Here is a 17,637-nt window from a genome sequence, read left to right as displayed (position 1 = left end):
CAGTGTGTGCCATGATTGAAATCAGGTGACACTGTTAAAGTGGTGAAGCTTATTTTTAATTGTGACTGAAGCACAGCTAGGGTCTGTGAATTACTATAATTCTTGAAGGCTACAGAATGATTGTCTTTATTCAGAGACTGATTTCTTTTCAGGAAGTTACTGTAATATTGATCATTTGCTCTATGCCTATGTTCTTTAGTCTATAGGAGACTCGATGGCACAGTTGAATGTTGTAGTAACAACAGCCTCACAGACATTTGCTTTTCATATAGCAATAACTTGGACAGCCACCTGGTAAGTTACTTAAACTGCTAATTCTGTTTGGTAAATCTGAAATTATTTAAATTAAATTAGTAATATTTACCGACATTTATGCAGCGGACTGAAGTGCTTAAGAATACCTGCAGTTTGTAATAAAGGTATATGTGTTACGTTATTCTCCCCATTTACAGCTTAAAACCCCAAAGCATTAGCCATGACTTTTCCCATGATCAATCAGTCTCTGGAAGAACCAGAAAAGATCTTATACACCTCGTTCCTTTAGGCATCCCATTTTCACCAGTGGATGAGAATACTGGTGAGAATAAACAACTTTTGAGAACACGGTGAAATTCCTTATTTTGGTCCTTCAGCCTTTAAAGGTACTGAGCACTACAAGCCAAGCCAAGCCCTGGACTATCTGTTCAGTTATTCTGTCTGAAGCCAGCAGTGCTGCTTGGTAGGTTAAACTAAAAACATGCAAGAGAAGGTCCTAGATATTGCCCAGTTTCTCAAAATCAGGGCCTTCATTTGATTCTTTTTCACCATGTTGATTTTCTTGTAACATGGAAACATATAACGTTTCTCAGTAGGATTTTGACTTACTCTTTTCAAAGTACAGCAATGTTTGTTAAAGTACCTGATCCATATTGACAATTATGTATATTTCTGACAGTTCTCTTTACAAGAAAAAGAGCACAAGTACAGACTCTGTAAACTTTTCTACCCATACCGGTTTGTTATTGTTTTGACCTCTAGTGATAAATACCCAAAGAAATGGAAATAAGTCTGTTCCTACATCTGCTATATTTATAGTTTCTATGATGGTAGACTTCCCACTTCAGGGTGTTTTTGTGATATTTAACCATTGAGAATTGAGCACAGAGCAGCAGTTCATTTGAAATGTGACAGTGGCTGGTAACATCCTGGAGTTCAGCAAGATTTGATAAATCGCTATCCCACTGAGCTTTGACATTCTTAAGCTCATAGCTGCTACTTAGGAACACAGGAGAAATAAAAGCATCCAGAAGCCTGTGACCTTCAAGTGTCCCTAGACTGACTGTGAGATTTGAACAATTATTTCAAATAGTCTTTGCAGTGCTCTGCAGCAGTATTTGAAAGTGTGCCCTCTCCCCTTCATTAGAATAGAAAGAGCTTGTATTGAGGTTAGTGGAGAGTGTCTGACATTCATGCATCTATGGGGAGTGTAACTATCAGGTTAAGAAGCAAGAAATCCTTTTTTTTTTTTTTTTCCTTTTTGCCTAAGGCAAACAGTAGATGAAGAACTTTCCTTACTTGTGTTTAAGAACAAAAGGAAAATTATCACTCAGCTTTTGCGAGAGACATGAGGGTGAAAAACAATTTCCTGTTCCTTTCTGCTGTACTCCTTGGCGTATGGGGAGCAAGAAAGATCTGGTCTTTCAGACTGCAGAGTGAAAGAGTGTTGTAAGTAGGACTTGGGACACAGCACTGCATTAAGTCCTGTGTTCGTCTTAGTTGAGAATGGTTTCTTTAGCTACCACACAGCCGGTAGGTTTGTTGGTTTGTTTGCTGAGCATAAGGTTTTGTTCAGCCAAATGAGGTTTTAGATGAATGAAGACTAAAACTCCTTACACAGGTAAGTCACTAGTATGTTGATGCAGGCTCTTTTCATTAGAAATTGCTGACTTATGTTTAAATGTCTTGATTTTTTGTTGTGCATGTGTGTACCTTTTTAAAAATAGTTTTTATTTTGATACATGTGCACACCCTCTCTTCCATATTCCACCAAAAATGGAATGACAGGTTGAATAGGTATCAGGTAGAGGTTCTGCAGGATTTGACGACACAACCCAAAAAATCAGATTTCAGCTCTTCTTGGGCTGATAGTATATCAGTGAGGCACTTCTTTTGCTTTAAAAAGGAATACGTAGTACCTTTTATTCTGATCTGTTGGAAAATACCTTTAAATTTGATAATCATTTTAAATGCCCTTTGCAGTATGCCTGTCTGCCAGCACGAAAAGTTATTGAGGCCAGCAAAGTTTGTCGAACCAACATGGACTGCCAGAAAGACTTTGTTCCAAGCTTTTGTGTGACTCCTTCTTTAGAGAACCAAACAAGGCTAATCAGGGTAAAACATCCACCCCATATTGACATGCTGTATGTAGGACACCCCATGCATCTTCAGTACACAGGTTGGTATTATTTATTAAAACAGTTTAACAAAAAAGATTTCTAATATGGTTTACTTTGCCTGGCTGCTTGAACGAGGTCTTGGAGCACTTGTCAGTTAACTTGTTTAATGCAGAATCCATTTCTTGTTACAGCCAGTGGAGAGACATGGACTACTCAGGCCTAAAATGAAATGTGCACAGTGCAATGAGTTACGAAGGTAATAGAAACCATATGTGATATGAGATGGTTGTTTTTTCAGAAAAGTATGAAAGGGCTATTTCTATAATAGATCTCACTCAGGTTAGTCATGGGAACCAGGCGCCTGCATTTTCCTAACACATGAACTTCTCAAAATGCTTGTGTAAAATTTCTAGGGCATCTTGCTCTAACACCTTGCCTGGAATATTAGCATGACCGAATCACACCTAATATCCAAGTATCTGTGACAGATTCCCATGACTACAGAGCCACAAGTACAATAACAACATATTTTTTTCCTGATTATTTTTTTATATATTTGAGTGTCGTAAATTAAATTATGTATAACAGTTTAGTTCCTTACTTTGAAATGTGTTATGGCTCTTCTTTAGGCAAGCTTAGATCCTTGAGCCAGGTATGCAAGTAAAAAGTAATTCTGCTTTTGGAGCAAGTCTGGAAAGAATGAACAAACTCCCCAACATCCCTACTTAGTAGCTTGAGCAGCATGGTGAAAATCAGCTTCAGATGGGCTTAAAAAAGGATGAAGTGTTAAACTACTGTCCCTTCCTGTGAGGAACCTGCCTGTTCCTCACAGGCAGCTGTACTTTGCAGGGGGAGATTTTACTTCAGACATCTTGAACTGCCTCCTTAGCAAGGCATTGTACTTTTCTGAATAAGCACGGATATTAGGTACAAAAGAGCTTTAGAAACAGTGATGAAATCTGGTAGTGTAAATAGATTAGCATTCCTGCATAAACATATTTTTAGTTAATCTGTCAGTCTTTATCTTTCTGTGCTGCTCATATTTTGATACTCTGTGACAAATTATTTATTTCTACTTGTTTACAATAAACCCTCATTTAAGACCAAAATATGATCTCTTCACTTGTTATTTCTGCCCTCTGGCCATTTAGGAGGAAAACATTGTTTACCTGTGTGATGTCATCAAATATAGAACTGTGTGTTGCTATCTATTCCAAATGCAGCAACAAATTTTAAGACTAGAGTTTGATAATTATTTTAAGTTCCCTTTCTTGGTCACTAACAATACAAACTGTAGGTACTCTAGAACACTTGATATTGTTTTCTTTTCCAATATGTTGGAGCAATGGAGTTTCAGTCAGTGTTTCCTATTGAACAGTAATTCTGCAAAATAATCGAACCTGTCAGTCTTTCAGAAGTCAGAAAAGAATGTTACTACATCTAAAGAGGTAGCTCTACTTTAAGAGGTTCCTGTGTGAAAATACAATTTACAGTGTATTTACAGGAATATAATTCTGAAGTGATTTACTGTACCCTGGGAATTGCACATTGAATGTGTTAATTTGAAAGCTAAAAGCTTGACTTTATTACAAACTTTGCTGCAAATGCAATCTATGCTCTATGTTCCCATTGGAAAAACACCGGAGCTAAAATTACAGGATCCTGGCTTGGGCAGCAGGTAGTCTACTGTACTATCGTAGAGTTGCATGCATTCCTGTGAAACAACTTCTAAATATTTCAGACTTAACTTTGCACTGTTCAATACTGGCTTGGGGCCAACAGGTTTGATTTTTTTTTTCTGAGTGTGGTAACCATTTTTTTACAGTTAAGAAAGGAAAATAATTTCTTCCTCTACTGTGTGAATTTTGAAATAGAAATATGTTGTAGTGAAATGTCTTATTCTTTAGTGTGATCTTTTTGCCTGCAGAAAACATTACTTTTTAGAGTGGTGCTACATTTAACACACAGTTAATTGCACTAGTTGCACTAGTGTGTACTATGACTTTACTTTCCCTAGAAATGTCACTAAAGTAATGTTTGAAAAACATTCTAAGATTATGCATGTATTATTTTCTACTTAGGCTTATATTGTTGTCATGATAGTCCTGATTTATGGAGAAGCAGTAATTATTTCATAGTTTTATTTTAAGCTAACTTCCAGATACAGTACTTTTAAAAATTTATATCCATATTAGCTACTTACAAAGAAATAGGCTATACAGCTTACTTCTATAAAATGTTTCTGTTTCCTTAAAGTAAAATATCCTAGCAAAAATATTTTTTGCTGATATGGATGCTATATATAGTTCTTGTTTTCAGTAAAAAAAAAAAAAAAAAAAAGAAAATTTAAAGAAGCATAATCCTAAATGAACTTACAATGCTGGAGATTTGGCCAAAACTAAACCAGAAGGAATGATTAGGAATGCATGTTTTTAGGATGGACACATTGATTAATCCTTTTAATTAGCATTCTCTCTGTAAAAAGTATCTAATGTAATCCAGTATAAATTCATACTGTGGGTTTAATTCATATGGTATTATTCAAGACTTTTAGACTTTTCTTATTACAGGCCAGTTATGCTCTAGAGGCTCTCCCTATGTTGGACAGATGGTAATGTAAGGTTGAAATGGAGGGCCCTGTCATTATTGGCGTGCAACTTTGCAGTGTTTCTTTTTATTCCTTCATGGCATTTCTGGTATTGCAAAATCTTGGCTTCCTTCTCTGGCCCTCGTTGGTTGGGAAGAATCTGGTGACTAATGTTTGCATTTGGAATGCACACTGCTTGAAGGAAGATCATAGCCCCGAATGTCACTGTATCTGCATCGCCCATCAGGGATCAAAAACTGCAAGATTTCCTTCACGAAAAGAAGATGGAAACTTATTGTTAAGGGAGAAGCTGCTGCCCACACACGCACACACACTCGCCCTACCTCTGGTGCACAGATTCAGACAGCCTGAGCTGGGTGCCTCCGGAGAGGGACCCCAAACACTAAACTCCCTGGGCAGTCTAAGTTCCTGCCCCTCACACCATAGTCTGGTCCAACAGTAGTATTTGGGTCTGGAGTCGTCCTCTCTCTCATCAGGTCCTTTTTCCCATCCCTAGGCGGGCTTTTTCTCTTTCCTGTTTTTAGGCTAGTGGTTAATACACCTCCTTTTCCTGGCTCAAACTGGCTCCAGATCTTCTTATTCCTCCAGTCAGAGGATAGGTTGGCATTAAGCAAGCTACAGAGTTCTGCTTTATCATGAACGACTACTTTTAAGCAGCTAAACAAAGTCCTTAAAGCCCTCCAAGACATAATAACGGCCTCTGTAATTTATATACATTCCCACGCTACTATAGCCTCACAATCTTGTCCTGTTATCGCCACATGCTGTTTATGTCTCATTCAGGTGTGGTCTGCACGCTCATGTAGCTCAGCTTTGCTACCTTCCACAACACTTACCTAGAAGATAATTTCCCCCAGCTGGACCAGTCTTATACTTCTGCTGTATCCACCTTTTCTAAAAAAAAAAGCCACTACCTAGCTTTGTGGCAGTTTTTTGGGCAACAACAGCCATAATCCCTGATGAAGGTCTATCTAGTACAGTCTGGTTTCTCAGTATTTCCATGCTTGTTTCTGCATTACTGCTGAGGATGATCCTTCTTTGCTTTCAACCCATATTGAAAGGGTTACATATATAGTTCTTCTGGAGACCACACAGAAATATCTCATGCCGTACTGTCCCTCTCCTCCATAGCATACATGCCCTTTTCCCCATGAAGAGGTTTTGAAAAGCTCTTTGGTCAACCTAGTCTCCAAATCACTTCTAATTACAATTGTGTCCGTTGTGCATTCTTCTCAATATTTGCCAACACCATCTAGCATTAGCCAACAAAAGAAATGTTAATTCCAGGTCAAAGAATTGTTTAATTAGAGTGGGAAAACAATGACTGTTTTCTCTCACCCAGCCTCATTGCTGTTCATCTCTTCCCAGCAGTGTCTTTTGAAGACAAGCCCGGAGAACATAATTTCTGTAATTCTTTTGTTATTCCTTGAAGGACAGATTTGCCTGCTGCCATTAGGTTTGATCCATTACAGCCACTAAATTCACTGCCTCATATTGTGTCTAGAGCTCAGTCCAGCAACTTCCTGGAGTTTCTTTGTGTTTTGGAGATTGCTTCAGCCGCAAGGTTTGGAGTTTAAATCCATGTCTAGTGGCTGTCAGGGATGACAGTTTGTTGTAACAAAGAGGGAGGGAGATTAGTGATACGTGCTCAATGTAGGCACAACTTCAGGTTCAGGATGGTGACTTGTTAGTGGCCACTAGGTGTTTGCCAAGAGGCAGTCAAGCTTTGAAATTACAGTACATTGCAGTGTGTGTCTTTTGAAACCTTTTTGAATACACTGTCTGCCTCAGCCATTTTGCTATTTTGGCTCATGAACAAGAGGTCTGATCAGATGTTCTGATACCAGCCTTCAGCCTGACGAGTTGTTTGCTTTGGATATCACTTGACTTGGATGTTTCTGACTTTCTGAGCTGGGTGGTGTCCAGGCTTTCCATCTGTTTTGTTCTTCACTCTGTAGTCCAACAGACTTACTTATTTTCTTTCAGTTCTCCTAAATCAAAGGTCTTTCTTAAGCTAAGGTAAAGGAGAATGTGATTTTCAAGCTGTCTTGGCACAGCTGCGGCAGCTTTGGTATTGGAAAGTTCTCTGCTTGTTGCCACACCAAACACGTTCTTTTTTTGGGACTCCTTGCTATCCAAATATCTCCATCCCATGGTATGCTTGCTGGTTAGGCTAATAAGTGTTTCTGACTCATCAGAAGGGCCTCTATTAACAGGAGAAAATGTATTTATGTGACTGAGTGGACCAGTTCTCTGCCTCATGTGCCTTTGGAACTACTTTCCCCTCACCTTTGTTCCAGGGTCCTTGAATTGTTTATTGAACCTGAAGAAATCTGATCTTGCTCTTAACTAAGTCATATTTAGCAGCGCTTTTGCTACGTTACGTACTAGTGCTGTGAGGCTCCCAGTGTCCTCTTGGCCTATGGTTTTAGAATTTCTCAAAGGGTGGGTTAAATTGTTCCTTTCCCAAGGGATGTTTGTATTGAGTGGGATTTGAATTCTTGCTTTCACATACCTCTGTGGAGATGGCATTTCTTATGGCAATGACTTTTTCCCATGGTGGTAGGGAAAAGTCAGGCCATTGTGGCTGACCTCAACTCGCGTCCAAAGTTGTTCTTTAGGGACAGAGTGACTGTTGTTGGTACTCTGCAAGCTCGTTCTTAAGGTGATTTTCTAATTCTGCCTTAATTTACCTAAACCTCTTCCTTCTGGGGTTAAGACTCTGCTATGCTGTGAGTGGAGCCTTCTAGTAGGAAAGGTGACTTTCTTCCAGCTGTCACGGAGCTAAGGCTTTCAAATGGTCCCTGAGGCTGGCAGATGGAGACTGCTGGTTACTGACTTTTGATGAGACAACACAGGTGGAGCATCCCTGCGCTAACAGCATGCACTCTGGGAGGTCTCAAGCTACCTCAGTTTTCCTTGAGGAATCTCGCATAAACATTTGACATGAAGTCAGCTGCAGCTTCACGTGCACCTTCAAAGAAGTTACAGTACTAAAGAAGTGTTTCAAGGTCATGTGGTGCTTGACACAGCCATTTTCCAGTCACTACTTATAGGAAGGATGCAGAGTCCCACCTCCCAGGTTTTTAAGCTGCACTAGGTTGCATCTTGGAGTCACTTGCGGTGTCATCTGAAGACAGAAAAAGAAGCTACCTAGGTACTGGCTAACTGGTGTTGAGATGTGTAATGCAGCTGTGCATCATCTCCTAGCCTCTGCTTTCTCAGAGTGACTCCAGAACTCTGGTCCCTATCTGCCCTGCTCCTACCCACAAGGAACTCAGCCTCAGGTCGGGGGGATCTTCTGCAGGTACTGCAAGAGAAGAGTTTTCTGGCCTTCAGAGAAAGTGCACGTGTGCACCCACAGTATGAATGTATACATGTGGACTGCATATGTTGAAAAAGTCTGGTAACTATAATATCTTTTTATATGTTTTGCTTTGAAAAGGACTTAAATTACACAATGTGGTCTTTATGACTACAGATGTCCAGTTGCCTCTGAAAATACATATCTTGGATCTCGTTTTGCTGAAATCAAGCTAATTGTATTTTGTGGAGTGACTTTACTATGATAGTGATCATGTTTAAGAAAGATTTAACAGCTGCACTCCTTTAAAAACAAAAACCAAGCAAAACCATATTTAGATTGGTTATTCATCCTTGAAGAAATGTCATTTCAGATCTGATTTTTCTGCAAAATTACAATCTAAAATTCATAATGTTATAATCCTGGAACAATTGTTCATGTTTTGTGTCTTTTTTTTATTTTCATTTCAGTAAGTCTCAGCAGTTTTGTACCACGACAGAACTTTCTAAGCATCGATCTGCCTGTGGTGATAGAGACATTTTGCAAGTATCCTTTGAAGTATGTTTGGGGCTTTTTTTGTTTGCTTTTAAGGCAAGAAGGGAACTGTTTAGAATTTGGTGACCCAGCAAAATTTCAGTTGGATATCATTTTTAGATAGGAAGCTCTGAAACATTTCTCTAGAGTTTTGACATCTTTATCCCATCTCTGCATTGATTATTGTCCATGTGCCAAGCTCAAAGTGCAGTCTCTCTTGTGCTTAGCAGGATGGTTTTGGTCAGTGCTTTTTTTAACTCTTTCTTGAGGGTGAGTCTCAACAGCTCCAATGAGAAAGTCAAAGTAATCCTGAATTTACAGCAGGACAAATGAGATGTTATTGCTAGCTTTGGTATGTCAGAGTTTTATCATTTTTGAGTCATTATACTGAACTAAATAACAGGGTATGGTTCGTTCTTTTTTTTTTTTTTTTTCCTTCAACAGAAAAGAAAACAGCCTATTCAAAAAGCAGGATGTTAATTCAGTTAAAACATGCTTATTAATGAATGAGGTGATATATATACACATACATAAAGGTTAGTAGGCTTGAATGTGGCTAATCCAAGAATCCTTAGCCTTAGAAACTGAAATGTTTATGCATGGCTATAGAACAAAGAGTGTAGTTCAGTGTAGCCCATAAAACTAGAGTAAAGATGCTACATAAGCTCCCCTTTCCTGGGAACACACCAAGGTTCACACTGACCCAGCTGCTTTGAGTCGTATGTCTTCTTGTCCGGCCATTATAGGATGGAGGTAGGCGTTACAGTTAGCAAGCCTTTACCAACAATAAAAATGATCTACCCTTGCCTCATTCTCACATGCACATGCACGTACAGAAATCCACTCAACTTTTCTGGCTAACAGGTACGTAGGAGAGAGAAGCCAGATTTCCAATTATATTCTAGCCATTTACTTACTCCAGCAAGGGAGTGTTTTGGAAAATATTCCTAATCGTTATTTCATACTTAGGTCATAGGTCTAGAATACCTTCTTACTTCAGGCATGGTATCAGAGCTATAATCTTCCTCCAAAACCACACAAAGCAAGGGAGGAAGATGGGCAGTTTTAAGGACGATTTTGCTGTCTCCTTCTTTCATCTGACTTGTGAAGAGTGCAGGCTGTTTAAGGATCCAAACCTAGTGCTTAAAAGCAAATGGATCTGTACAGGCAGTTCTCTTGAGCTGGTGTATTATGGTGTAAAACTCATTGTACTCCTAAAATTTCTGAGAAACAGAACGGCAGCTAAAAAAAATAACCCTTGTATGTTTGTCTCTGCATACTCAAAATAAAAAATATGTTTTGTTTTAAGTATTTTTTTTTTACATGTTCTTGAATATTATTCATGAACCTTAACTAATGTCAACCAGGTACCTAATTTCACTGTCGGGAGCACTGGCAGTTATCAATGCTGTACCCTGCTTCGCTTTGGATGGTCAGTGGATATTAAATTCATTCCTGGAAGCCACTCTGAGCTCCCTGATTGTAGAAAAACAAAACAGAGAGCTTGTTGGCTTTTTAATTTTGCTTGCTGGTAGTGCACTTTTGGCTGCCAATGTTGCACTGGGACTTTGGATGGTGACAGCACGATAGAACATTGGATACACTTCCATCAGTTCTCAGAGTACACAGAAAGAATGAATCCATTGCCTTTTAAAACTTGTCCAGTACTGAGATAGAAATAATTCCCTTAAAATGACACTGAAAGAACAATCACTGGTGGCTGCTGTTTTAATTTAAAACTGTACAACATTGTGCCTGTGGTCATGGGAAATCTAATTGAAGTAGGAACCTTTTTATATACTCTTTAAGCACTGTACTAATTTTGGAGAGACTGCATTGTAAAGTTTCACAGTAAAAAGCCTAAGACTTCATTAATTTGGCTCTCAACATAAGGGAATTATTTGGCCTCAAACAGTTGTAAAGGGGGAGAAAATAACACTTAGGTTTTATTTTATAATTTGAATAATTGTCAGAAAATGTGTGGGTTCTGATCGTTTCTCAGTCAGCATAGTCTTGAGTGTCTTGTTTTGTTTTTTTATCTGGTATTCTACCAAACTGGACTCTTAAGAAGCCCTAATGTCTGATCTCAAAATGGTGAAAAGCTAAGTAAATGCTTACCATGTGTTAATGAGCAGCGAGAGGCCATATGGGTTAGTATCTTTCCTTTCAGCTGGCCACAATGACTGAAAGCATGTTGTCCTCAGGACGTAGATGAGAAGTGCCAACATCTGGTGAGATGAGGCGTGTGGGAGGATAACAAAGCCCACATGTCTATGTTTCTTACACATTCAGTTGTATATTACCATAAGCAGCTGAAGATTTTTTTTAAAGGCAATATTTGTCAGCAATAGCTACAAGATAACTGAAACTTAGTTTCTGAGTGCTGAAGTATGCTGTGCCCAATTATTCCTAAGTGATAAGTAATGTTTGTGTTGTTTTACTCAGAAAAGAATACTTTATTATACCTGTTTACAGTTAAAAGTGAAACCTGTTGTTTTTATGGTGTCTATCTTCCAATGCTATGCATTAATGTGTACAGTAACTCACTGATGGTTTTCTGTCTTTCAAAGGTTTGTTTTCCTTTGCTAGGATTCATTCTGCTCAAAGATAGCTAAGGAAGATGTTTAGCTGACGCTGGTCTTGGATCAGAATTGTTTAGAGGAAGAATGTGGTTGTGAATTGAACTATTTAAATGTTTGGCTTTGTTTTCTGAGGGGAATACAGACCATATCCTTGTTCTTAAATGAACAGTGGAAGAACAGTCAGTGTTTTGCTGACTGAAGTGTGTCTGACACGCTTCGAAGCTCTTTAAGTCTGTAATATTTTTTTACCTAGTAGGATTATATATGGACTGTCATGTCCTCCTGTGATATATTGCTGTGTTTATATAAACGGGGTTCAGTCAGAGCCTTGCCTCAATACAGGCTGATATTTAAAAAAAAAAAAAAAAGCTCCAGTTTGGGAGCCTAAATATTTGATATAGGAAAATTTTGAAAAAGACCCTGCAACTTCTGGCTGGTACGGTGCTTGTACAGCTCGTACAGAGCTGCTGCAGCTCCGAGTTCCTTTACAGAAATGGCCTTTCCACCCAGAACTGAAGTGGAAGCTGAGCTCACGGATGCTGGCCTGCATGGAGTACTGAAGCATTCGTGACCAACCAGCAGAGATTCTCTTGGCTCTAGCGGTAAAAGCCAGGGTAATTTTAAAAGTGGGGTTGAGCCCAACTCCTGGTGCTACTGCATGGATTCATAGCGATGGTGTTTGCATTCGCCCACTGATGTGTTACTGTATTTTTGCACAGTAGCCTTCATGCTTACTGATGATGTATTCTTTTCTTAAGGTGATGCAAGCAGTAATGAGAAAGCACATCTGTTTGTTGTTGTGTTAGTTTACTTACCTCTCCAGTGCTGCCACGGGCTGGGTGGGTCTCTTGAAGCTCACCTCTGTCAGGCAGAAGGTGCCTCTCATTTTCCATCATTTCCGTCATGACATTCCAGGCATGTCAGCACAGATCCTGTCTTACTATCTAAAGCAACAACAACAATTCACAAATCTATGGTGATTTCAAAAGTATTCTGTGGAAAACATTTCAAGTTTGAGACTTTAGATATTCATGTTGGCTACAACTGCTTAGGACAATCTTTCAGCATAGTACGTACCCCTCCTGGAGATGCAGGCAAAAGAGTCAAAAACACAAAGTTTTTGAATTAGCATACAAAAATTACATCTGCTGTAATGAGGCTGGCAGGTTGTTCCTCGTTAGTTAATGTGCTACCAAAACATCATGTTTTATCAAACGAAACTAAATCCAGTTTATTTTGCTTTACACAATCACTGAAAGCCACAGTTATACTAAGTAGAACTTCAGTCTGTGTTTGACTTCATAATCAAAAAGAGGGTGGAGAAGACATCGGTTATGGTTTTAGCAAAACAGACACACTAGTACACTGTAAAGACCCTGGTTCTCTTATATGGGAGAGACACAAGTGTTTAGAAATAATTCATGGGTCCATTTCTCTGTGTGCTGGCATTCTACTGAATAAGAGTCGATTTAGGTATGTACAAGTGCTTTGAATCAAGACTTAAAGCAAACCGGGTATGAATGGTGACCCAGCACATCTTGGATTACCTGTGGACAAAGGTAGTAGTTAAGTTGGACCACTCTCTGAAGAAAAAGTTGTTCAGTGGATCCATTTCGTTCTCCTATAATCCTAACATACGGATTACATTCCGATAAGCAAGTGCCATGCATATAGTTACTGGGAGGGGTTTTGCTGGGTTTTTGTTTGGTTAGTAAGAGAACACAGAAGGACACAGAATGGTTTTTGTATGTCAGATTTTTACTCTGGAGTATTTGCGATGTTTCTTCTATTTCTGTTTTTGTAAAAATTGAAAGGAAGCCTTTCCTTAAAATGAAATCTTTCCACTTCTCATTCTAATTAGCCCCTCAGAATGTAACATTATTTAATGCAGAATCCATCAATATAATTATAGGGCATATTGACTGCAGCATAAACCAGAACACTCCTAAAGATTGGATGAATACTGCTATTTATGTACATACTATGCATTTTAAATCTGTATCAGATGGAAAAAATAATGTCTAACACTGGGATGTGTTATACATGGCTTTTACTTGAAAATTGCCAGGAGAATTCCGTAATTATAATCATTGTCCTGATTTGTTTTTTATGAGAATTTTTTTTATATCAGCAAAGACTTCCATAGCATGTTCTGATAATGCATGCTGTGACATGAAAATGGCTAACTTCTTAGCAAGTGGGATGTTACACACTCTTTGTTAACCTCGGAAATCAAAACCAGCTTGCTTCCGTACAAGTTAAATGAAAGAGACTTCACTAGAAAAAGTATAGACAAACCTGCAGATTAGTCAGCCCAAATTTATGAGCCACAGTGGAAAATCTGTTAACTCATCCTTTTTATTTAGAATGAAACGACCAATTGTATTGACAGTTATTTTTTTTGTGATGGTGATTCTGCATTTGTGTATATGTGTGTCTATACATGCATACATACATGTAATAGATACACACACAGCCACTGTCGGTACTGCTGCTTTTTTACGGATAATTTACAGCAGCCCTCCATACTCTGCAATGGAGGCTTTTTTTCTTTTTCCTTCCCTGTGTGAATTCCATGGCTTTCTCTGGATTTTAAAATTGCAACTGTTTTTCTCCTGTAACTGATCTAATTTCTTTATTAACAGAAGACAAGGGATGGCTGTAGTGCAACCACAGCTGCATGAGTTTTGTTCAGCTGATGTTGAAAACTTGTTTCTTGCTTTCTGTGATGCCTCAGCTACAAGCACGGTAAACAGATTTTTCAGGGCAGCTAAAAGAGGTCAGCCTAAGAATCCATCACTCTCTAAATGCTGCTATTTGGGCTGTTCTGAATGATAACTGGGATGAGTGAGACTATGTAGAGTATACTAAAGAAATAACGTTTTCAGGACAGACCTCCCCATGGCAGTCAGGGTGTTTCAGCTTTCTTGAAATAAGGATATATTTTTGTTTGGTTTAGAACATCAACAATCCAACTTTTTCCAATAGTTTCCTATACATTTTAAATGATGGCAAAGGGTGACCTTTTAGCAAATATTTTTTAAACAAATTCTGTATGTCTTCTCTCCAAAAGGTCTGAATTTGTATCTGGATATCATTTATGACAGATGAAGAAGGGTTGTAAAGGTTTATGTAGCCTAGTCTGTATTTAATTGTTTTAAAAAGATGCGAGTTAAACTCTAGAAATAAATAGTTGTGTATAAAATGTGTATTTTACAAATGTGCATTCAGACCAATTCCCACAACCAGTCTTGCCTCAGCTTTGTTCTTGTGACCTTGTGAGTAAGGAAGCTGAATCTAACTCAGATAAGATCCAATATTAGCAGTTATTTTATACTGCCAGAGAACGCCGGCTCTGTGAGTCGTGTTCCTGGGACTCATCCGCTAGGATCATGTGAAGAGCAGATGGCAGCGACGGAGGGCGGTGAAGAACCTCCGTTTATGGCAGCTTTATGAAACCTTCACACTGCTGACCCAGTGTGAAAGGCCGGGAACAAAGAGCAGGATATGACACTGCAATTCCATTCATGCCATTTACATTGGCATGGCACGTGAAAAGAACTTGCAATTAACATTTCAGAGCACACAGATATGTTTTCCAGCCCTTCACTGAATCATTCAGTGACTGGTGACCAAACTTTTTTTTTAAACACTTACTTTGTCATTCCACTGATAAATACGTGCCGAATAAGTGGTATGGGTAGTTGTAGTTTATTTAGTAAAATGGACTTGGATATTTCTCACCTCTAGATGTTCATCTGGGGTTGGTTTTTGCAGCATCATAGTGTAACTGACCTTCACTTGACACTAGTTTGAAAGTTTGGAGGCTATTTCCAAGCCATGACTGGAGAAGTCCAGTTTCTTCCTTCCCAAGTTGTTTATTAATATTTTAAATTCCTCCTTTCCTTACATAACTTTGCTTTTAGATTTCATATGCTCAGATGATCTTATCTGAAGTCTGTCAATGGAATATGTATTGTTTTGAAATTCACTGTGGGTTTTTTCCCTCTACATAGCCTTATTTTTCACACTGACTCACAGCTGTGGAATGTTAGATTTCTAGACCCTTTGTTCCCACTATGCATTGTTCATGATCATGTTTTAAAAAAAAAAAAGAAAAACAAGAAAGCTTCATTTTGAAAATGTCAGCTAACAAATATATGGAACACTTTGAATAATGTATTGTGTTTTTGTTTTGCTTTTTTCTCTATTTAATCAAGCAAACAATAAGTATTGTTTTCTATGTATGATAAATGTATCCTGCAAATAAATTCATTGTTTGATTGTTAATGTGCTTAAATCTGTTTTTTAAAAATAAGGTAAGAGCAACATAACTCCTTGTTTGTGGCAATTACCGTATTCTCTCATATTTTCTTATACACTTTATATGCAATTTTTATTCTCTCTGGCTACAGACAAGGTATCACGAGGTTCCACTATCCTTTTCAGCACCTGACCACCACCTAAAATTAATACTAACTGTCCCTTTACTTTCCCTTATTTACCAGCCTACGCAGTAGTAGTTTGTTACCACAGAAGTACGTCCAGGCGGACACCTACACATTGTTCTGGAGCAAAGCTAGCTTCATCTTAATGCCGCCAAGGTACGCAGCGACTGCCTTACGGGAGCAAATGCCTCTCTCTTGGCTTCGTTCCCGTGTAATTCTTCTCTTGTGCAGTTACAGACTTCCCTTAGCTTGGGCTGTGGTGAAATATTGGATGGAGGATGCCGTAGGCAAGGTAAGAGGAACCACCTCTGGGCGTTAAGGCCAGTCCCTGCATGAAGAACTTAAACCTCAGATCTTCGAACGACGTTAAGGTGATGTTCGGTACCGCAGCCTTCGATTTGTCTGTACGGGCCAGCCCAGAGCTGGGCTCGCGTCCCGGCTCCTCCCGGACGAGTTTGCTTCGGTACCCAGACGCTCTCGGGGGGCTGCGTGGGCGCGGGGTGACCGGTGGGTTAGCGATCTCTGAGGAGGGAGCTTTATCCCTCGGGTTCTCGAGCAAACTCATCTGGAGTTAGCCAGGTTGGTTGTACCGAGAACTAAATTGTCCTTTGCTGCTTATTGGACAAGCTGTTACTTTATACGAGCAGAGCTGTTTCAGCAAGTGTCATGGCTTTGTTCCCAGAGAAGAGATTACCATGAGAAATGGGCAGAAAGCACAGAGGGGACACATCAGTTGGATTTCCCAGACAGGTCGCTATGCAATTTTCTGAATCCTTGCATGAGGAGATGGCTTTTTTTTCCCCTCTTCTTCTTACCTGTGTTATAGGTAGAGACAATACTTTATTTTTTCTGAAGCCTTTAAGCTTCTAGGAGGGTCCTGAGGCTTCTCAACTGATTTTGAAAATGTTATCCCTTACTCTGATTAGGTATGTTTTGTAGTCCAGAATAAAATCAGTGATGTCTTAATGTCATCTTGAAGAATGTTGCCTTAATCCCTAATACAATTTCAGGATAAGACTTGAAAAGAAATACTGTATCTATGAGTCTTACTGCTGGTAACTTTTATAAAGAAGGCTTAATACAATTCTTCCTCTGATCATACCAGTTTGAATCACCAAGCAGAAGCATTCCTAAACATCTTTAGTACATCTGTATGCATTGAATTCGCTCACTTCAATCTTTTTTTAAGATTTTTATGAGCTTTTGATGTGAACTACCCAATGAAACACAATTTAAGGTTTGATTCTAACCTTCCAGTGGTAAGCTGGGAGAATCCACAACACTCCTGAGGTCTAAGCAGCAGTCACTCAGACTAACTTTTTCCCTCTTTTCTAACCTTAGACAGATGTGGGTCTGGTGTTTATTTCAATGCTTTTAAGGCTCCAGTGTTGTTGAAACAGAATTGGATGTTCTTACCAATTTTGTATCTTATTCTCTATGTTTCTCATTCATTCTACGGCTTTTTAGTTCCTTGCAAATATAGTAGTGACTGAATACTATGTAACTGCTGCTTCTGGCAGTCTTGAAAACACACGGTGGTACATCCTTTTTCATTTCCCCCGCAAGGAATCTTTCAAACCAAGAAGAAATACTTTTCTTTGTTAAATGTCATCCTTTTTACTCGCTATCGTATTATAAATTCGCTGTATCTTTTTCCCTTTCACAGTGCTGTGAGGATCTCTATTAAAATATTACCAGGTACTTTTAAAAATGTACATTCCTCTGCATTTGATTCGGTTACCCGCATAGGCATCTGGTGTGGTCTGAGATATCCTAAGGTGTTCTT

At 38.9% G+C, this 17,637-nt stretch overlaps 1 protein-coding gene across 3 annotated transcripts in view; it reads left to right on the top strand.

The window, feature by feature from the left end:
- The window catches only part of MBTPS2 (membrane bound transcription factor peptidase, site 2), a 37,192-nt gene extending 21,249 nt beyond the window's left edge, over positions 1-15,943 (top strand). The window contains exons 8-12 of one of the 3 annotated variants that reach the window (XM_049834975.1): positions 200-294; positions 2,239-2,434; positions 8,758-8,833; positions 10,189-10,253; positions 11,392-15,943. In XM_049834975.1, coding sequence (XP_049690932.1) covers positions 200-294; positions 2,239-2,434; positions 8,758-8,833; positions 10,189-10,253; positions 11,392-11,432 — 473 coding nt within the window. In that variant the 3' untranslated portion in view covers positions 11,433-15,943. Of the gene's footprint in view, positions 1-199; positions 295-2,238; positions 2,435-2,566; positions 2,632-8,757; positions 8,837-10,188 lie in introns of those variants that run through there. The other 2 variants (XM_049834974.1, XM_049834976.1) reach the window with 2 other exon arrangements.
- Positions 15,944-17,637: the final 1,694 nt, after the last annotated feature.

This window comes from Accipiter gentilis, chromosome 32 (genome assembly GCF_929443795.1).
Source record: "Accipiter gentilis chromosome 32, bAccGen1.1, whole genome shotgun sequence".
NCBI classification, from domain to species: domain Eukaryota; kingdom Metazoa; phylum Chordata; class Aves; order Accipitriformes; family Accipitridae; genus Astur; species Astur gentilis.
This window is presented reverse-complemented; position numbering and strand designations above follow the sequence as displayed.